General features: G+C 40.1%; 1 protein-coding gene across 1 annotated transcript in view; it reads right to left on the bottom strand.

Moving 5' to 3' along the window:
• PRKCG (protein kinase C gamma) overlaps nt 1-23,822 on the bottom strand; it is a 270,969-nt gene that overhangs the window by 223,866 nt on the left and 23,281 nt on the right. Inside the window, exon 2 of the mRNA XM_075190817.1 lies at nt 21,668-21,699. Coding sequence (XP_075046918.1) covers nt 21,668-21,699 — 32 coding nt within the window. The remainder of the gene's footprint in view (nt 1-21,667; nt 21,700-23,822) is intronic.

Raw genomic sequence — 23,822 nt, 5'->3', positions numbered from 1 at the left:
CAAGCTGAGAGTTTTCCGGCGGGTTTGAAAAGTGGAGATGTTGCCTATAGCAATCAATCAGATTCTAGCTATAATTTTGTAGAATGTACTAAATAAATGATAGCTAGAATCTGATTGGTTTTCAAACCCGTTGGAAAAATCTCAGCTTAATATATTTACCCCAGGGACTGTTCCCTCCCATCCGTTATTTCTAAAGCACCTAACTAGTACGCAGCACTTTACAGAGACTATTTAATTATTTTCAACAAGCCTTACCCCGCTGGATTTTAAATTTTCGATTTTGTGAACCCAAACGTAAAGACAGATTTGTGACAGTGGAAATGCAATATATATAAATATATAATCTTCATTTTAAAATTGCCTAAAAGGTAACATCCTGAGACACCTGCTGATATTTGCAGTACAGCCTATACAGGGAGCATGTACTTTGCCTAATTTTAGAAAATATAAAGTGGCACTGCAAGGATAGTTATGCTCTCATTTAATAATATTTTCCAAAATATTGCAGCGCCAATTCATGTACGATGTTTGACCAGGGCCAAATTATTGCAGAAAAAGTACTACAATTGAAAAACAATGTAATTGTTGCTTTTTGCAATACTTTGTCTACATGTAATATGAGACAAAGTGCTCTCTTTATTATGTCTGTATAGTGTACTGCGATAGGCATCATTATGTATTGCAGCATAACGCTGTGATGCATTATGTTATAATACAGACATTTACAAAAAAATATTTTCTTTATTATCTCCCCCTCCTCTGTGATAGAGCAGTAGGCTTTGCATTGCTACTTCCGCTGCAGTGATGATTCTTCCTTCTTAATCACCAACTGTGCATGCACCAGTAAAATATCTGGTCATGCTCAGCTCAATTATAGGAAAGGCTCCGGCTGCCTAAATATCAGTCTATAGGGATCTCTGCACAAGCGGGTGCTTAACGCCGTTCTTTAAGCTTAGCTGCGAAAAGCAACACTTTTCGCAGCACTGTAAATTGGATAAGTTTGAAGTCTCCATAGTCGTACATGGGGTCTGCATTAAGAAAGGATAAATGGGTTATGGCAGGGGAAATCTATGATTTGTCCTGCGTTGAACCCTTTCCAAATAATGCAATGGCCATTTTATGAATAAAACGACTGTTTTCTACATTTGTATGACTCATCGCACCTTTGTAAATAGAACCCTAATTTGCATGCAGTTTTCAAGACACACATAGCATGACTGCAATATACATAGTTAGTAATGAGCTGTTGTTAGGACCACCACGAATTCTAGTTTTCTTGAGTAAATTACATTTAACAGATGTAAGTCTTATGTAGCTGTTGCGTCACATGGTACATCAGCAACCTAGAGGGGAGAGTATCAAATTTTTCTCAGTTTCTCAAATGCATTGCTTACTCATAGTTGTGTTCTCTCTATAGGGTTGCAGATATTGGCAAGATCTACCAAGGGTTGACTCTGGAAAGCCCTGCTCGACTCCCTATAAATGACTGGTAATGGCTCACACACACTCATACCAGGAAAGGGAAATAAGACACTTGACAACTTTATTAATAGCCTATGTAACCTAAATATACCCTGATAAAGTCAAGATCCATTCCCTGATAAGGATGTAGTGGCCGTGGTCTATGCAGGGCCGGATTAAGGGAATGGAGGCCCCTGGGCTAAGGGCGCCTCCATTCCCCCGTGAGGCCCCCAATGTGAGCCACCCATCGCCCCCCCCCCCCCCCGAGCGCTTACCTGTCAGTTCAGTCCTCCGTCCTCGGCGCGCTGTAAGCTCCTAACTGAGGAGATCTCGCGAGAGTTCACTCGCGAGATCTCCTCAGTAAACAGATTACTGAGCGCCGGGGACGGAGGACTGATCTGACTGTGCTCAGCAGCATTGATCGGGCTGGGGGCGCCCCCGCCCCTGGACCGATCAATAATGCTGCTGAAAACTTTGAAGGGCCCCCTGGATGCCCGAGGCCCCTGGGCTATAGCCCAGTTAGACCTCGGGTTAATCCGGCCCTGGGTCTATGCAACCAAAAATATAATAAAACACAATGACAATGATACAATTTCATTGACGGAAAGGATTAACTGAAAATGACATTCAACTATGATACAATCGATGATGAGCACAACATATGGCAGCAATACTCAAGAAAGAAACAAGTAGTACATTCTAGCATAAACAGTGCCATGTTAAAAGTCACACTTTTTGCTAAGAGTTGGGATGTGAGTTTATAGATATCAACACTCTCAATTAAACAGACGGGTGCATACACACAACATGGATGAAATGGAGGAACCTTATGAATGTGACTACAACTCACTCTGAGTTATAAAAGATGAGGTAGCAGCATATATTGTTGGAAGTCTTTGCAAGCATTATGATTATGAAGATAAAAATGAAAAGATAATTATAATGGGATTTGTAATCCCAATAATAACAAATATGAGGATCAAGACAATGATGTAGGTCAGAGGTGCCCAAACTCAGTCCTCAAGAGCTACCAACAGTTCATGTTTTCACAATTTATCATGCACAGGTGAGTTAATCTATTTTTCTGAGTCAGTAATCTTTCCCCCTGATTCTACAGACGGAAATCATGACCTGTTTGTAGCCCTTGAGGACTGAGTATGAGCCACCTCTGATGCAGTCTGTATTCCCAGCATATGTAAAACTTGGTAAGGAGGCAATAATGAAGGTAGTAAGCCCTTGATCAGTAAAAAGCACAGAGCTGGCAGTGTAGGGCAGTTCAAGGCCAAGTATCTGGCTCAAATAGGCCACAGCACTGTTGGCAGGTCGTGTGTATGGTACTAGGCAGTATATATGCTTTTTGTGGTCACTGATCAGATCTGGAACCCTGGAGGGCTCTTTAAACATGGGTCAAAAGCCTCAATGACTCTCCAGTGACTGTCCTCTATAGGCTGTAATGTAGTATAGGAATTAGCGGCAGGTACCTGGAACAATGGAATTGGAACAGGATATTATGCAAACAACTGGAACAATTCTCAGAACTGGGCCTGGACTCTCCCTGGACCCAGACTTCTTCTCAACTGGATCTGGACTCTATCTGGACCAGACCTGGATTCTACCTGAACCTCTGGACTACCTTGTTATATTTGGATTGCAGACAGCTTACTCCCTGGTTATGCAGAGTCCCCTCTGCAATGAAATGACAACAACCCAAGGCGTTATAGTTTCTAAGGGGTTATATGTTTCCGTTTTGTTCTTTAGAGGTTTTTTTTAATGCACGCTCAGTATTCTCAGGTTCCTTCAGTGTGGGGCCAAGGATGCTACATCATCTGTACTCAGGCTCTACTACAGTACTGGGGTTGTAGTGTTATGATTAGAAAGAACATAACTATCAGCTGAGAGATTGAATGATGGGAGTACTCTATGACAGCATTACGATAACAGATTTTTTTTATTTGGGGGGGGATTTCGCTATTTTATACTGGTCAAGATCAATCCTTCCTTTTTCGCTATTACTTAGGGGTTGTTGCTTTAATGAATTTAATGAATTCTGTTTTAAAAGTGTGTGATGTAAGCAGGTAAAGTAAGTTCAAATGAGACGTCTGTGCACGCATTACAAATGAATGTCATTTTACTGGGACAAAAAGGCTGTGCCCCATCAGGAAATGCCCCTAAAAATACTCTGAGTTCAACAAGGTACACTCCTAAATCTGCCCTATTTTTTTTTTCAGCCAGCACAAACCAGGCTGGCCCAGAGCTGACTTAACACATGGGCATGCTGGGCAGTTGCCCGGGGGCCCCATGAACATAGTGGCCCCATAGACTTGTCAACTTTTAAGTATTTTATTCCGGGAGATTTATTCAGAACCTTCAAACCCTCTTTATTAAAATATTCAGGTAGACTAATTACCTCAGTATCAGCTGTTATCTGTATGTGCCACCTTCCTGTTGAAAAATAGAGCAGGTAGAGTTGTGCAGGTAGAGCCCCACTGTACTGCTTTATTCTAGGTGGGCCCTCAGTTGCATCTTGACCCACAGACCCATTGCTTCCTTGTAACTATAATTGCACAAAAGGGACATCATAAAAGAACACACACCAATAAAGCACAAGCTTTAACTTTTGCATTTTATAAATGTCCTTTGATGCCTATAGATTTGAGATGGGCTTTTATATGGTAGTATTCACTAAGTAACTACGTAATAGCTTTCTGAAACAAAGAAACTATAGAAAACTCTCTATAACATATCAACTTTTTGTCACATTTTCACACTTCTAGAGCTCATTCAAATGATGATTTTCGATATGTTTGCCTATAGCGCTTTTAGGGGTATATTCAATTGTTTGATATCCCGCGGCGTTAAAAGTATTACCGTTATTATGGTAATACTAAGCCAGATTTCAGTTCACAGCTCCCTGAGCCGAAATCCAGTGTGAAAAGTACCGTAATAACGGTATTTATGCGCACTATTACCGTAATGACGGTAATAGTGTGCGCGCGCCGCGTTACTTTGGCCAGTAACGCCAACAAGTGAATATGCCCCTTAGAATCTGCTTGAGATGTATTTGAGAAATCTTGTAACCACTGGTATCATTCATAATGATGACACCCACCCAATTCTGTCCATTAATACCTAAGCATGGATAAAACACAACTATCTGAAAATGTGACAACATTTTTCGAGTGTCTAGCAGGGGCAAACACAGGATTTGTAGAGGGGGGTTTCCACACCACGCCACCAGTGGGAGTGACCAGCATTCATGGGGGCATGGCTATAATATTAGACAGTGCTTGGCTGCTCTCCAACTCTTCCTATCCCTATAATGTACAGGGGCAATGCTGCATGCACTACTGTTAGGTGCACGCAGCTCTCCCTTTTCAAGCGGGAGCAGGGTCCAGCCACCTCAATCATACAGTGCCCCAGGCTTGAAGGGGGTTTCCAGGCACTAGGAAACCACCCTCGGTTTGCCTATGTCTAGAATGCATTTTGGCGTGAATGGACAGTAGCAGTTGCTACAAGGATTAATGATCCTTGTGAACAGTAATTTCTAAAGTGGTATACAAGCAGTTTGCCCACAGGATTAAATGGATATGCAGTTGAGGAAAACATGGTGTAAATAAGATTATAGTCTGACCATAGCAGAGTACTGTATCAAACTAACAAATGACTAACCACCAACTAAGCAAAGCTAGATGATTTTGTCATGAGCAAGCTAATGCTAAAGAGTGAGCTGGCACAGTATCATACAAACATAGTTTTGTTCAAGGCCACAATCTGCATCATCACGGAAACACAGAGATCATTAATCTATTCCCTTTCACAAATGCAGGTTTTCTTGCCAGAAAATACAAAATACTGGCTCTCTAGGAATAAAATAAGTCATCGTTAATTTCATTTCTGTTTATAATTTCCCACTGAGAATGTCTTAGTTTCATTAAGGGGGGAATTCAATTGACCCAGGTTTTTTTTTTTACACCGCATTAAGTAATTTTAACGCAGTTTTCACTTATTTTAGAACAGGTTAACTTCATCCAATATGCAATTAAATTTTTATTGCACCTTTTGTTTTTGCACAAATGGTCCTATCGCGGACAAGTAGAAGATCCATTGAAAGTATAGGGAGGGAAGGACAAGTGTTAAAAGCTATTCAATTTTTTTTTTAACAGTAAACTGTCAAAACCCCAGTTTTATCTCGCACCTCTCATGGCTGTGCAAAAAATTAAAAACATAAGAAAACTATTTAAAATCATGCAATAATGTAAAAAAAAAAAAAAAAAAGATAAATTATGTTAATCAGTAATGTATAACGCATGTAAAAAAAAATCATAACAATAATAAACACACTAATCCCTAATTAATATATTTATGTATGTTATATGTACTAATATGTATGTACTAATGTGCTTTGTTATGGTATAGATGATTCTATAGTTAAAAAAAAAATAAAAAACAAAAATATAGTAAAAAAAAGTACTGTATGTAGATATTATAAAATAGAAAGACTGTGCAATGCAATACAAATGTATGAAAATACATTTTTTTTTTATTAAACTCTCCCCTTCACTCCCCCAAAAAATCGCAAGCACCAATGATTAATGAGCGGGGGCTGGCTTACCTGTTTTAGATTAGAATTGAATTTTTAACGCGGCGGTAGCTAAAAACGGTCGTGCCAGCGGGTGAAAACCCACGCAGGTATTTTTTTTTTTTAGCCCGGCAGAAAAAAAAAACAGCGGTCAATTGAATTCCCCCCTTACTATTTAGGTATGAGCTTCAATCAGTGATGAAAATATAAATTAAAAACTACTGAAAAGTCAGGACATGTGCTGTTTCAAAGTCATGTATTTATATGTGTGCTGCATTCACTGCATGCTGCAAATTGGGTTAAATATAGGGATAATTAATTCCTCTGTGAAATATATCATCAATCATAAGTACACACTTATATTTTTCTGTGGATGATGGACCAGCATTGCTTCTTGTTTTACCCTTTGGCTAAAATTAATTTGAAAAGAACATTATTGTTAATACATTTAGCAATCACCATTTTTGGTAGGCAGCTCACAGCATTGGAAAAGAGGTGCATGTCTAAATGTCAGTGTGTAGTATCAATTAAAGTTAAAATTATGGATATACATATTGTAAATATAAGTGTGTAAGTGTGCATATGAGACCCAATACCTCCTCTTTATAATCTGAATATAGAGCTCCAAGGAGCATTATTGAGGAGGATTAGACTGTATGGATTGCAATGCCTCGGTATGAGCTAAGCTAATGCAATTGGCTTCAAGCTCCAGTTAACAAAAAGAGTTTTGACTAGAGATGGGCGGGCTCGGTTTCCTGTTACTTCACCGAGGCGCTGCCGGACAGACTGTCACATGATCACTGTCAGTCAGTGATCATGTGTGAGATGCACCGGGCGGCCCAGGCACATCGGAATGAAGAGGATAGCGGACACTGAAAAACTGCTGCACTTCTCTCCCAAGCCGCTGACTAGATTAGAAAATCTAGTCAGCGGCGCCCTGCAGATCCCGGCGCCCTAGGCAACTGCCTAAGGTTGCCTAATGGGAGCGCCGGGCCTGTGTACACACTGATGAGGGTGAGGATAATGCTGAAGATGATGACGACAACATCTTGACAGTGTAGAATTAATTTCACAGCACTGTTGGTCTAACATGCCTTTAGGGCATTGATAGCTGGATTAGTGGGGGCCCAAACAAACAAAGCACCTTACCAAAAGTGGCAGCCCTTGTTGCTGAAGTACTTGGTTTGTTAAAGTGTGCTCCTCTTCTAACAACTATGTTGTCTGTCTGTGTTATAGTAATGTCCTCTGTTGTACAAAGAATGTTCTAGTTTGTTCTCATATTGGTTTTACATGCATAATGTGTCATGTCTGTATTGTATGCTGCAATAACTACACTGTTTAATACAAACATTATTCCACAAATAACTTCCCAGTGTGTGCATACTGACTGAGTGAAAAAAGCATAATCTGCTGTAAAGAGAACAACCCCTATAAACTCTGATAAAGCATCAAACATTCTAATATTAACTGAGATTACAGATAGCAATTATAGTGCTCCATCTTTATACTACCCACTTAAATTGACAAACTCTGTGGTATATGTTTTGCATTAAGTGTATTCATTTCATTGTATGTCATCCTAATTATAACTCACAATCGCTATTGACCTGTGTTTTAAGATGGCATTATAAAGAAGAAGCACTGTGATCTAATTATCAGTATCAATTGTTTACATGCTTGATATATTCCAAATTCTTTAGACTAGATTAGAAGTGTAATATTTTTACAGAACTCTTTTACTGCCATGAAATTAACCAAGGATCTTGCTACCAGTGTAAATAATTAATCTGCACATGTCCATACACATATTAATATGAAACATTAATATCTACTATACAAGGCATAAAAACTCACAAGAATTAAGAGGACGGCTGACAATGTTTATTTTGTTTGCTTTTTATTTTGTCTATAGTCTATGTATAAGATATATAACATGACTGTAATAAATATATGTATGAAAGGTGAATTGATGCTATCACATATATATGCTAAATTCTAATTTCAGCAATACTTGCCTACTTTTTTTTTTTTTTTAACTCAGGGAGATCCCAAAGGGGTGTGTGGCTGGAGGGCAGAAGGGGGCGGGTCAATGGCAATCGCGTCAGTTTGTCTTCCCCACGAACAACAAAATTCGGGAGTCTCCCGGACATTCCGGGAGAGTTGGCAAGTATGCAATATACTAGCCCACTGTCCTGGAACGTCTGGGAAAATCCCAAAGTCAGAAGAGATCCCCCTGACTGCCAGAAATGAGGACCACCCTCCTGCAGAGATGGTGGCCTGGGTAAAGTTGAGTACCCAACATTGGGACAGGGGACAGGGCCACACTCCGGGTGCATGCTTAGCCCCAATGAAAAGCTAGGCTGCCCTGTACTCTCCTCCTCTCTGAAGACCTCCATTTGCAGGTATGTCTCTTTCACTGTTGCTCACCCGTGGGATAAAGCTGTCCTGATCAGGATGGTGGGTCAAAGCCTTAAAATCAGTATTGTCCCACCTAAATGGGGATAATTGAGAGGTTTGGGCATAAGATTTACGCTACAATATGGTACATATTTATTTCATGTTTATATTTTTTTATTTTGTTTTTGCTTGTTCTTAACACAACAAGCTGCATAATATGAATATATGAAATACAGTATTATGCTTGCTTAGTGTTTGTTACCAGCATGGTATCTACATGCAAGATAACAAACATGAGAAGTATTTTTTTCCCTAAATGTATAGTACCTCCAAAACTAATTTGATCTTATATTCAAGAAAAATGCTGTAGAGTAAGAAACACTTTTCAACAGTCTTAAGGGTTCGCAATTACTTTAGCTGCTTTGTGCAATAAGGAGGTGAAATACACTAACATTCCAAGTAGTATAGTTATATATCATCATCATTTATTTATATAGCGCCACTTGATTCCGCAGTGCTGTACAGAGAACTCACTCACATCAGTCCCTGCCCTATTGGACTTACAGTCTAAATTCCCTAAACACACACACACACACACACACACACACACATACACACACAGACTAGGGTCAATTTGTTAGCAGCCAATTAACCTACCAGTATGTTTTTGGAGAGTGGGAGGAAACCCACGCAAACACGGGGAGAACATACAAACTCCACACAAACTCCACACAGATAAGGCCATGGTATATAATACTTAAGTCACACTAATAAATGTATAAACTAATTTAAATAATACAAGTATATAACAGTCAGTGTTCTCCCCAGCACCTATTTCCTGGGAGGTCCACCCGGCTGTTTTTACTTGCCACCCGGCTCTTTGAGCCCAACAGAGCCCTATTATAATAGAATAAATCATTGTTTCTCCTATTAGAACATGCACTATGTGAGCACTACAGCATACTTACCAACTTTACAATGTTGGTATCCGGGAGCCTGCGGGGGAGGTGGGCGTCATGAGGGGCGGGCCTCCAAAATCTGTGTCATTTTGGACCCGCCCCCATGACGTCATGACGCAAAATGCGTCATTTGACAGCGGGGGGCGGGGCCAAACGCCGCGATTCACCAGGAATCGCGGCGTTCGTGACCTAATTCTGCCCACTTCACTAGGAAGTGGGCAGATCCGGGATTTTGCCACACTCGCCCGGGAGTCCGGGAGACTCTCTCAAAATGCGGGAGTCTCCCGGACATACCGGGAGAGTTGGCAAGTATGCACTACAGCCAGCAGTGTGTTAGACCACTGACCACCAGTCTGACCAGTCCTGGCAGGTGTGGGAAATAACCTCCAAAATGTTTCAATATTACTGCAAAGAATTACACTGCCCCCACCTGGCTGCTTCTTAATGCCACCCGGTTGTCAAAATTTTCTGGGGACAACACTGACAGTATAAACACTGGTTTTTCACCGGAGATCATTCTTTTCTCTGTTTGATTAATAGGCTTGTTAGTGTAATTCTGTTCTCACAAACAGGAATCACAGATGTATATAAAACAAAAATAAAAGCTAAAATCATTTGATAGACCAGGAAGATTTGCCAACTAGTAAAGCTGCAAAGCTACATACAGAGTCTGAGTGTCAACTCGCGTCAGGCCTGATGCCAATTCCCAGGGCTGCAATATAAATTCTGTCAATAACAAACGTCCAAACAATCTTATAGGCTTAGCAGCCAATTACGATCAATGATAATGCCAAGCAAGATGTATCATATAAATGATAAGGGGGTATATTTAACAAATTGTGATGGTGCACTTAACATAGAATCCATGCCCCGATGTGTCCCCCGCATATTTATTAAAGATGCATCGCAGCAGATATCGTGGATATCTGCTGCTTTGCATTCTGCTTCGTTTTGGGGAGCAGTCACCATTCAATAGTATGGTGACTGCTCCCTCTCACAATCTAACAAGTTCCAAAAAATAGATGTTTTCGGGAACTTGTCTTGATAATGTGCACCAGCTGAAGCTGGCGTACATTATCATAAATGAGAAATCTCAGTGCTGTCAGCTCTGCTCCGAAGAGCAGAGCTGAACAGCGCATGTGTGGAAGGATCACATGATCCCTCCCTGTCAATCACCGCTCGCTCTCTGCAAACTATAGTTGCAGAGATCGAGGGAGATGTTTGTGCGCATGTGAACTGCACATGCGCAATTGCTGAAAGAAGAAGACTGAAGATGACGAGGAGGTGATCCAGGGACAGCGCTTCCGAAGAGGCAGGTAAGTGTGATTTTTTTTATCACAGAAACAGCAGTTTTTCGGAACTGCTGTTTCTGTGCAGGGTTGTACATAAATGTGAGAAATAGTTCAATCCTTATCATTGCGATAAGGATTGAAAACTATTTTTCACTTTATGTCAATATTGATAAATGTGCCCCAAGGTCTATTAAGTTGTAATAAGTGATTAATGATGCACAAACATCAAGATTTTAGAGCAAGAGGAGAACTAGTAACTCTGCACAAAGAAACATTACTTCAGTGAGTACTACTTCCCTGGTTTGAGTTCCAGGATACAAATCTCAGTATCTTCTCTTATCATATAAATATCAAATTAGACTTAATATTTAAAATGTAATACATATTTTCAGCAAGGGTAAAAGGATGTAATATTGGACATAGGTACCCAAAACGATTTACGATAATTATCTTCCATATTGAAGTATGGGTGCTTTTCAAGATGCGTTAGGGTAATAGCAACAACAATAAATGTATTATTTCCCAGGCGCAAGTAGTAAAGTGTATATCCATATATAATTAGGTTAACAAAAATTATTTTTATTCACAAATAGTTGTGTATATGACCTTTAAAAACATGTAGTTTGGTCTGGACCAGTAGGTAAATACCTTACTTCAATACTACAAATCAATAAGTGAGATGTTACCATAATAAATAGCTTCAAAATCACATTGGATAAATCAAGCATTAATATATGAAATACTAGGCACAGTTTTGCATGTACAAGTCAATAACGTCTCTCAACACATATCCTTTTAGGTAGCTATCATGAGACAATTGCTACTTGTTAGCAGACAGGCTTTTCAAGTGGATGTGATAGGTTGCCAGTACAAGTAGCAAGGAATTGTAGTCAAAAGAATCCGCGGTCTTACAGACTGAAAAAGATTCTAAGTTAATGTCTTAAACATTCCACAAAAAAAGTGCCAAGTGTCCGGCTCAGTCTAAATAGAGTTCCCCTTACAGTTCTGTTGGTCCGACTAAATATACCTCTTGGGTCCTATGTCCATCATAGCGATAATATCCCGGGAACTTGAAGTTACTCCTTTCCTCCCCTAGAGCGGTGGTCCGGACCAAACTACATGTTTTTAAAGGTCATATATGCAACTATTTGTGAATAAAAATAATTTTTGTTAATCTAATTGGTTTATATACGGATGTACACTTTAATACTTACGCCTGGGAAATACTGTATTTCCCCATGTATAAGACACACCTTTTTCCCCAAAATTTTGGGTCTAAAACCTGGGTGTGTCTTATCCAGGGGTAGCGGGGATGCAGGGGGAGGGGGCAGCATTACAGTGGCAGCAGGGGGGATCGAGGCGGAGCGGGGCAGCGATACAGTGGCAGCGGGGGGGATCCAGGAGGAGGGGGACAGCGGTATGCACGCATCCAGGAGGAGGGGGACAGAGGCACAGTGGCAGCGGGAATCCAGGAGGAGGGGGACCTCGGTATGCACGCATCCAGGAGGAGGGGGACCTCGGTATGCACGCATCCAGGAGGAGGGGGACAGAGGCACAGTGGCAGCGGGAATCCAGGAGGAGGGGGACCTCGGTATGCAAGCATCCAGGAGGAGGGGGACAGAGGCACAGTGGCAGCAGGGATCCAGGAGGAGGGGGACAGTGGTATGCACACAGTGGCAGCGGGGATCCAGGAGGAGGGGGACAGCGGTATGCACGCATCCAGGAGGAGGGGGACAGAGGCACAGTGGCAGCAGGGATCCAGGAGGAGGGGGACAGCGGTATGCACACAGTGGCAGCGGGGATCCAGGAGGAGGGGGACAGCGGTATGCACGCATCCAGGAGGAGGGGGGGCAGAGGTACAGTTGCAGCTACCGTAATATTTTTTTTTTCAAATTTCGGGGCCAAAATTAAGGTGCGTCTTATACATGAGAGCGCCTTATACATGGGGAAATACGGTAATACATTTATTGTTGTTGAATTACCTTTCTAGAAGATTGGGACCTGTCTCTAATAAAACCAACTTTATTTCCCAATAAGGCAGCACCCACTATATTCTCAGATATAAGGAAACGCGGAGCTCTCACTTTCATTTTGTTGTTAGGATAATAGCACCATGTTAACTCAGTTTTAAAGAGAATGGGGATAGAATAACCCATAGATGTCTAATGTCAGCAGACTGACGAATTTTCGGGAGTTCTCCCGGTCTCCCAGGAGAGGCTACTCTCCTGCATCCCGCCACTTCCCTAGAGCTGTGGGAAGGGGTCACAGCTCTAGGGAATCCCGTCATCATGGCTACACCCACATTGCACGATAATGCGTATCGAAGCATTACACGTGGGGGTGGGGCCCGTATTGACAAATCGCATTGCCAGACACTTGCCACTTGGACCTCTCTTAATGGAGGTGCGAGCTAAAGCGAGCAAAGATTTCTATACAGTAATTGCTTGTATTTTGCTCAGAAAAATATCATGGCTAATTTAATCTGCCTGTAATATGGGTGTGGAAATGATGGCAAGTAGAAACCCACAGGCTGAGATTTAAATAGTGGGAGAAACCGAGAGTGTTCAGTGCACTGCATGAACATTCTCTGGCCCATTCTCAAATTGTCCCCTGTTCAGATGTTAATAAATATATTAGAAAAGAAAACATAAATACATTTACACAGATTTGGATCCATATTTTGAACATTTCAATATAAAACATTGCTACATTAAAGCAATATTTCCTCAATCGCAGGGGACAGGAAACATTGCCAGAGTTCTGAAGTTGTCATAGCAACTCTGAAGGGCTGATTTTATAGGCCAAAATTTAAAAACAATCTAATTCTATTTGTAAAGGTTATTAAAATGACAGGTTGGATCCAGGGATTTCCTTTTATTTTGTGAACACTGGCTGTCATTTGGCAGGATTAAAGAATTAGATTGCTTTATCACTTGTCTATAACTAAACATCAAAGCTTCAACATATTCGTTCAAATAATACCAAAGATAAAAAAGCTAATTCACTAACACTGGGCCTCATTTAGACTTAGCTATCACCGGTGGTGGCACTCGGTATCTCGATGCTTGGGATACCGACACCAAGTATACCTACAAAAAAAAGACAGGAAGAGTTAAATCACAGCATAATTAAAATGTACACTTACCTTGACACCAAGGGAGGACATTACCGAAAGACCTGCTATGCGACGGCTATAAAATCTGAAGATGCTGGATGCTGGCGCTTCATTGTGATGTCACCGAAGACAGCGACGTGTACATTTAAAGTGGTATGTTAACGTCAGGGTTAGGGGTTAGGTAGGGTTTAGGGTTAGTGTTACGCTGCGTCAAACGTCGCTGTCGTCGGTGAAGTCGCAATCAAGCACCGTCATCCAGGGTTTTACTACAGCCGCATAGCAGGTCTTTCCGTAATGTCCTCCGTCGGTGTCAAGGTAAATGTGCATTGACACCGACGTGTCCATTTTAATTATGCCGTGATTTACCTCTTCATGTTTTTTTTGTAGGTATATTCTGTGTCTTTATCCCAAGCATCGGGATACCGTACCCCACCCATCGCCGGAGGTAACCCCTGTTGGCGATAAGATTCGCCATCTGTCTCTGGAGATAGCTTTGCATGGGGGATAGTGAATGGAAAAATAGCTTCTTTTTTTTTTTTATAAAACAAAAAAAACGGTTTTAAATTTGTTTTTCACTAAGTTCCACTGTGCGTGTGTGGGCCACCTGAAGCCTTACTGCTCCTGACCATTAATGCAGTATCGCTCAGCTGCTCCGGCTATGTTTTAATAATAAATTACAGTGATAACATATTTTCTGTCTTCACGATAAGTGGCGATAGGAAATCATTGTAGTTGCCAAACACTAATAAATAGGGGACTGTGCGGCAGTAAAATTAGGTAGAAAAAAAAACACAGGAACCATTGAATACCTTTAAATTCTTCTATGTGTGGACATCTACTTTCTATTTGCGCTTTCAATGCAGTTATAGCTATTAAGCTATATAACCCTTTCCACAATTGCTGAATAAAACGGATACAATTACATTCAGAACGCAACACAGGAAAATTGCTCTTGTGAAATTGCCCCCAGATCCACTATAAAAATGTATAAAGAACTACTTAAGGTATACTCTATAAAATAAAAATAGTTCAATCATCCAGGCAAGTTCAGAGGGAAAACAAAAAAACTGAAGCATAGTAATTATGTTTTGTATACGGAATAGAGGTTGGCAAAATGGTGGTGAACGAGTGAATTGAGTTTAGCAACAGACCTGGCCCTTTTGCAGAGGAGCAAAGTTCCGGAGATACAATCTTCAAAGCTTCCCTTTTGGTTCACAATTCTACGGAATGTCATTCTGCACTGTACGTGTAAGTTTGCATTTCATGTAATTTATAGTCTATGAAATAAGCTGGTACAATGACAATCAATTCAATCTGCTCTGTGGTGTAGTTGGGGTAGGACTAGAAACACTTAGGTGCCTCTGTAATATATAACTACTGCCAAAATACTTGTTAAATAGGCTTCCCCATTCTGGTATAATCCCGACTTCCCTCCGGGCCTCAAAACCTCACTCCAGCTCCTCTTGGTTTGCAACAGGCCTTCATTTTATTAATGAACTCCCAGTGAAAGGCATATGACCTACTTTTGCTGCTCTTCAGGACACATATACATTCCCTTCCACTGCCTTACATCGGTTTCTTCAAATTCACATTTTTTATTTCGTACCTCTTCTACCAGACTCTCTGCCAGACGGCTCTCTTCTTTTGACCAATATTGTCTCTGCGCTGCCTCATACAGGAGCCTCATCCCCTCTCTATACCATTTTATACTCAATTCATTAACCCCCCCCCCTTCACACACACACCATCCCATGTTAAGAATCGGGATGGAGACCTTGGTAGGGCACTGGACGAGGAAAACTGGTTAGACATATGGGAGGGTGTCTCTAAGTCTTCTGTTAACATTAGAGTTGAAGAAAATGCGTGCAAGACTTCTTAAAATTTTCCCTAGTTGTTCTTCCCTCTGTTGGAGAGGTCGTTAGGAACCAGGCTCATTCTCTAATATTTGGTGGTCCTGCCCGGTCTTGTAGAGATTCTGGATAGATGCTTTAGCTAACACACTCCCACCACTAATTTTTTCTACCGCAACATGTTTTACTTCGGCTCCCCTTCCCAGACCTGTCAAAACATCTCAATAAGATCGCCAAACACGTCTTTAGTGCAGCAACTTGTCTAATAGCTAGTTCTTGGAAAGACCGAAACCCTCCTACTATGCAAGTCCTTTGGACAAAGATTTAGTTTATCTATGAAATGGAACATATAACTAGCAACAAGAGACACGTAACTGTTTCTTTTCTTGAAACTTGGTCTGCCTGGACTCAGATTATTAACATGTCTCTCCTTTATTGTTAGTTTTGTTTCGACAGTTGGTACGTTCTGCCCTACTCTTTTGCTTTCATACTACTACTGTGTTCATTTGTTTTTCTTTTTCTTTTTTGGTTCTTCTCTATTGATTTAGCTGCCCTTGTTGCTAACTATTGGTATTCATTGTTACTAGCAACGCTAAGGTTATTGTTACTTCTTGTTGAACCATCATCTTTATTGTTAATGTTGAAGTTCTCAATAAAACATTTACTACAAAAAAAAAAGAAAAGGCTTCCCCATGCAAAGGCAAAGTGGAACCCATTGCATCAAAAAAAACCTTATTGGTGGTAAGATCTCACATTTCTGCAGGCAGTAGAGATTTTCTCCCATTGTTGAATCAACCCCTTAAATCCAACTTCTATCAGTGAAATATACAAAATTTTGTAGCTCAATGTGGAACAAGGTGAATATTTTGTTGGAAAATTTTGGAAATTTTTCTAATCACTAAAACAGAACAAAAAGTGGTACTGTACATTCAGCCATATTAAGAAAAAGGAACATTATAAGCTACAACAAAGAAGCAATATCAGTGTAATCTTTAATCCCTTCCTGTTCACCGTTCAGTACATTTATGTCCATAGCAGGCAGGTCTTTGGATTGAAGTAAGGTATTTTAAGGCCACTCAATATGGCAGCTGTGTTCTGCAGCTCATGGCTGCATACATATTACCTGGCTATCAATGACTGCTTTGAGATCCAGTGAACTGCAGAGGAACTGTTGCTCACCGCTCCTGGCTACTGGATCACTGTGCACAGCTCTCAAAGTGAGCACCATGTACAGTTCAGTGTGTGTGTGTGTGGGGGAGGGGAACTCCGATTTCCCACTGATCACAGGAATCCTGTATTAGGTAGGGAAGACAAGTGAGTTACAACTAGTTGCTAATATGTCAACTGCTGTAAGATCCAGTTTACACTGAATCAATCATGGCAAAGGGAGATCAGAGACAGGATGTCTAGTGAAAAAAAATGCAAAAATGAAGAGAAACTATAAAAGAAATTAAAAAATAAAATCCCCTGTTTCTAGGCTCAATACCTCTATCGTATCATATATATTAACATATTTGGTATACTTGAGAAAATGTCAAACCCTGCATAAATAATGTCTTTGGATCCGAATTTGCAATGCTACACCCAAAACTTAATTGTAGTACAAGTAATACTGCGATGCTTGTTAAATAGGATTCCCCATGTGTAGCCACATCCCAGGGAGTGCCTAGCGCTTCTGTAGCGCTTACCTTCCGCTCCAAACACTCATTCATTGCCACGTCATCCACACATGCTTTACTGTGCAGAGTAGAAGTGAATGTGACAAAGGTGCCAGCGGTCGGGATGGCAGAGACATGTCACTGATACATAATACATGTAATTAACATTCTGTTTGTCATTGCGTATTTCATGAAATGCCAGTGAAAATGACAATTTGCTGGGATTGTGACCCTGCTCATTAGTATGCCTGCAGCTCCCCTTGTGCTAACACTCTGTAACCCTGCATGTCATGAGAATGAGACACTCACAACTGGCAGGGGTGTACATCCATAACTGGGTCTACTCTAAATAATGAAATGCTATATCATACTGTATAATGGCTTGTGCATGCGTAAAGCTGATCTGTTATATCCTGTAGAACTATATATAATGCTATGCTGTATTGTGCCTTATATAGTGCTCTGTGAGATCATATAGTTAAGAGGAAATATTTAAATAGTTAAAAAGCAAAATACACAAACATTTAGAGGGGAATTCTATTGGCTACAAGGTGCCACGATGTGTCTCCGAAACAGTCCAAGGAGACACAACGTGGCGGAGATTTCAATCTGCCCCTTATAGCTCATTGTCGAATTCTGCCACTATTTCCCTACCCAGGGGAGGGCTGGCAAATTTTATCCTGGTGGCATGACTCGACTTAGCAGCCTATTAGGAACATTTTAAAGGAACAAAAATGCAGGTGGCCCAGTGAGCTCACTATGGGACCAGCCCACGGGGCATATGCCCCTCTGTCCCCCAGCCCAGTCTGCCCCTGTCCCTACCCTTACATTTCATATTTTAGCACACTCTCAACACCATTACATATTAGTCATATTGGCCACAAACAGGTGTAACATTATGGAACATAAGTACTACATCAAAGTATGCATAGACGAGTCATTTACCTGATCTGAATCTGAACAAAATCATTAAAGAAATATTCCTGCACAAACGTATGTGGCTATAGCTACATATTGTATGTAGATCACTGCATGGAAAAAGATGTTCTATATAAAAATACAAATAACAGGAAGAACTAAGATATGCAAATCAATATCAATCCTAGGATAACATGCAAAGTAACAAGATGGCGAGTTGAGACAGGGAGAGTACACAAGTAAAAGTATGGAAATAAGAAGAAAAGGGAACAGCAAAGACACATAAAAAAGAGAATTGACTAGGGTTCTCATAGCCTGTAATTTTGATGTGAAGATTTCCCAGTCTATAAAAGGGACCCTCATACTTCATTTTAAGCTATATAGGAGTTATAGGAACATACATACACTATGCTCACTAATCCTGTTAACCGCTTGCCAATCGTGCACCATACTAAAATAATTAAAATTACAGTGCAGTAGCAGCTTAAATCTGGACTATGGCTATAAAATGGTAGAAAGTGGCTTCATTCAGTCCCTGGCGCCCCGATCGCAGGAAAGAAAAGTTCAAAGTGAATCATATGTGCAGCTGTGATTTCAATGCTGTAACATTACAAGGACATCCCCCAGCTAAGAATAGTCCAAGGCCAGTGCAGACTATTTAAACAAACCAAAGTCTACCCAAGCTAAATATAAGAACTTAAATAAAAACTAAAAGAAAAAGAAAAAAAAGTACCAATAAAAGAAAAATAAAATACTCGCACTTATAGTCCTATGACTTATTCAAATGTAAAATAAATAAATTCAGTATTACTATGTTCAAGAGAGATAGCTAATTACATCTTTAGATTAACTGTGTATAAACTACAAAAAAGCAGAATCTTTAAAAAGTGTATTGTTTCCCTAATTGTGCCTATTTTCTCTATATAATGGAGCAGCAGAAAGACCTATTTCTTCTCCGTAACAACAATTTTAAATTCACAGGTGTAAACTAAAAATAAAAGCACAAAAATAAAAAAATTAATCTATAAATTCTTGTTCATGATTGTTGGGGGAGGGGGAGATTTTTGAATAAATTGACCAGAGTTAAAGATTTCAAAAGATGTCAAAAGAGAGAGTTTCTTGGGAAAACTAGAACACATGGAAGGGTTGGAAAGGGGATGCTTTCATTGCCACCACGGTAAGCTAGTTTTGCCGCTGTCAGATCAGTCCTTCCTTACTTTCCAGGACCTTCCTGGTAAAAGTTGATTAGTATTAGTACATGTGTTTCAGAGTTCACACCATCCTTGCAGCTATGCCAGCCTATTGCAATTCATTACTCTAAAACACATTATTTTTTTAAATAGAGGTAACTAATTCAACCCTTGTACACCACCATTACCACCAGCAGGGACATAACTAGACATTTGTGGGCTCCACTGCAAAATGTTGTATGGCCCCTCCATGTTCCACCCGATGGCTTTATCAGGGAAGACGGCCCCAGCTGTGAGCCCATAGCAGCTGTACCCCCTGCACTTATAGTAATTATGCCCTTGATCACCAGCAGGGCTGTCTGACTGTAAGTTTCCTTTGCAGGTATAAGGGCAACACATACAGCCTACAACTGGAAAAACTGGACATTTTAGGACATGCCTCCAACCTGTAAAGGGACAATCCTGAAAACCCTAAATCACAGCAATCCACCAAAACCCTCCACCACTATAAAACCATACCCCTATGTTGTGAATTCATGCCCCTTTCTTGTTGTGTTAATTGTGAATGCCCAGTGAATAACAAGGCTGTTGAGGGGTATGCATAGCGCATAAAGCAGCGTTTTAGTATTTTAGGATCCATTAACACAAAAAAGTTCCAAATTTATATTATTGGTAACAAGAAGATTAATGAATCATCTGACCGTGGAGGAGACAAAGGTACAGTGGTACAATTGGCTCCCCACCCACTCCATGTACAGGAAAAGTATTACCAGTGTAACGTAAATTCCCTGTTCCCGGTATGTGCACTTTTCTAACATCTTCTGTTCATGTGACGGAGACAGGAAGTTGCCCTTTTGACTATCGCTGCTTTTAATGGTTTTGAAAACCGGTTTCACCACAAGTCAGTGTTTTATTGCACATGCAACCGAAGATGAATCAGGCCCTTAATGTTTAAGTAGCATCAAAATTACCATGGCCTATGTGCATTACTTTATTTATGTGTACTGAGACTCTTCTAACATTTATCTGCCCAAATCACCATTTTACCCATTTTTTATGTATTATTCTGTGTTAATAACCTTACATCTGTAAATATAAACATCTAGGTCATCTTCAAGGTCATCCAATATGAAATCTGTGATACTACACTAACAACTTTAGTATAATTTCAACACGTCACATTTGTAATGACCTTTTGCTTTCAATCCCTCAGCCAGTTATTGCTCCATATATATTATTGTGCTCTAGTTTGAAAAGTCTAACCTTTTGTACCAATGTATTATGTGTTGTATAGCATTTCCTCTTTATCCATTGCAGTCAATGACTAAAAGGTTTCTGTAATGATGATAAAGCTCAAGTAGTATCCTGCTGGTTACTTGTTACTTTCGGTGTCAAGTATTATTTTCAGACCACTTGAATCGTGCTCTTGTTGAATCCAAAAATATGCACAGGGAGTTTCTGTTACCCAGCAGAATGAAAGCCAATCTCTCAGATACATGGAAGTGTACATCGCTATATACCATAGTTGCCAACCTTTCCAGGTTGGCCTCCGGGAGTCTCGAGGGGAAGGTGGGCGTGAGGGGGTGGGGCTCGGAGAATATTTTTATTTTCGCCCCGCCCAACATGATCGCATCATTTTACCACAGTGGGAGGGCCAAAATGATGATGCTACATGGAGACTCAAACTCTGGCCACTTCACTAGGAAGTGGGCCGTTGCGGGAGAATAGCCAGCTCTCCCGGTAGTCCGGGAGAACTGCCCAGAATTTGGGAGTCTCCTGGACATTCCAGGAAAGTTGGCAAGTATGTACTATCCGTCCTGTCTAACTGCCTGTTTAAGTGAGTTTTCAAAATGTCAGCTGTCAGCAAAAACATGAAGTAGATTGTGAACTAGAAAGCATATTGTACGTGCAGGATTAAAATAAGTAACATAAGCAAAATAAAAAATTAGAACTTTTATTTGTATATTAACTAGAACATAGGACATGGCTACTCATCCCCTGATATGAAACAAATAAATGATATATTACCATCGCATCTTAAATTACATTGTGGTATATAATATTAAATTCCAGACATCTGATAATTACTGAGGCAATTTTACCTACAGCAAAATAAAAAGCAATTTAAATAAATTAATAATTTTCTCCACTGCATAGCTACTAAAATAAAAAAAGCCCATCCTCTTGAGAGAATGTGAGAAAAAGATAAAGCAAAAACAAAGCAAATAATAAAATGTGAGTATCTTACCCTGGCACTGGAATCCTTGTTTTCCAATTCCCCTGTGGAAATCAAAGAAGAAACAGGAAATTTTAGAAGAATGTGGAATGTGAACATTATAGAATGTGCAGTAATGAAAGTTACAGAGTCCCACTAGAATTGACACATCTTAGTTATACCATTCAGAGTGTAAAGTAAAATGAGCCAACTAAAATAATGTATAAAATATACATGATATTAAACATTTATGTTTATATATAATGCAAAGCTACATAAATGTTGGATGCAAAATAGTTTAACCACAAAGCCTGTGGCCATAGCAAAACAAAAACATTAAAAACAACAGTTTTATTTATATATACATATATTTATACAGTGCTCGAAGTGGGGCGGTATGTGTTGGTATAATATACCGGCACTTCTTTACCCCACTTCACAAACATTCAAGGCCAGCGGTTAGCTGGTTAAGCAAAGCAGGAGAGCGCCATGCTGGAGAGGTGCTCCGCCTGCCTTCCCCACTTGTCCATCAGAGCTGCATCCAGTGGCAGCTCCCTGTAAGTACAGAAAGGAGACACGAGGAAGAGGTGCAGGGACACAGAGGAAAGGTAATTGGACACAAGAGAGGTGATGGGCACATGCCTTGCATCAGTTATGTTTTATATTATAATATATAGTATTAAAATGGATCCAAAATTAACTTCACACTATCAAAGACTCTAAATCTTCGCGGGGTCTAGGCGAAAGTGGAAGTTCCATACCAGCACTTCTAAATTTCCACATTGACCACTGTATGTATGTACAGTCATGGTCAAAAGTTTTGAGAATGACAAGTATTGGTTTTCACAAAGTTTTCTGCTTCAGTGTTTTTAGACATTTTTGTCAGATGTTGCTATGGTATACTGAAATATAATTACAAGAATTTCATAAGTGTCAACGGCTTTTATTGACAATTACATTAAGTTTATGCAAAGAGTCAATATTTGCAGTGTTGACCCTTCTTTTTGAAGACCTCTGCAATTCGCCCTGGCATGCTGTCAATCAACATCTGGGCCACATACTGATTGATGACCGCCCATTCTTGCCTAATCAATGTTGGAGTTTGTCAGAATTAGTTGGTTTTTGTTTGTCTACCTGTCTCTTGAGGATTCACCTAAGTTCTCAATGAAATTAAAGCCTGGGGAGTTCCCTGGCCAATTTTGATGTTTTGATCCCCGAGCCACTTAGTTATCACTTTTGCCTTATGGAAAGGTGCTCTATCATGCTGGAAAAGGCATTGTTCGTCACCAAACTGTTCTTGGAAGGTTGGGAGAAGTTGCTCTTGGATGATGTTTTGGTACCATTCTTTATTCATTGGCTGTGTTCTTAGGCAAAATTGTGAGTGAGCCCACTCAAGAAAATATGGGTACATAGGGGATGCCTTTATTAGTATATAGTAGCGCTTTCGCTCCGTCTCCCCTGCTGCGTTGCTATGACAACCACAGCACCATCCCCAGTGGTCTAGTGAAGAAACAGGATGTGTGGGGCACTTCTTGTGTGACCAGTCAAAGTAACGGAAGCAGTACTGTTAGCTGCGCTCTGTGTATATGTGTATATATATATTATATATATATATCCCCCAAACGTACATATCAGGTGACCGGGGGCTCCCCACTACATATATATATATATATATATATATATATATATATATATATATATATATATATATATATATATATATATATATATAAGAGGAAGTAGTCTGTATGCCCACAATAACCTGCACGGACTTGCAGACAGAGAACCACCAAGTGCATTACCAAACTGCCTGCATCTATACACTGTGTATACAGGTGTATAAGTTCAACTGTATTCAAACTGTTACTACTGTTGAACTACTGCTGTACTACAAGTTACCAACTGTGAGTAGCTTCATTTATTCATCTGTTGTTATCATCTTTAATAAACAGAAACCTGTAAGTTACAAAAGCGTTGTGGCTTAACATCCCCATTAACACCGCTGAACACCTTTATCAACATCAAAAGGTATAACCAACAGCTTTTATTTCAAATGCAATTTCATGGATTCGGAGATTTCCAAAGCATTATTTAATGTCTGTCTGGATGAAATAATGGAAAAGTAATGGAGAATTATATCTCTAAGGATATTTTGCAGGTTTAAGACTCACAGTAAAGTCTCACAAAA

This window comes from Mixophyes fleayi, chromosome 11, assembly GCF_038048845.1.
Source record: "Mixophyes fleayi isolate aMixFle1 chromosome 11, aMixFle1.hap1, whole genome shotgun sequence".
Classification (NCBI taxonomy): Eukaryota; Metazoa; Chordata; class Amphibia; order Anura; family Limnodynastidae; genus Mixophyes; species Mixophyes fleayi.
The sequence above is the reverse complement of the archived record's forward strand: the minus strand, read 5'-3'. Positions and strand labels throughout refer to the sequence as shown.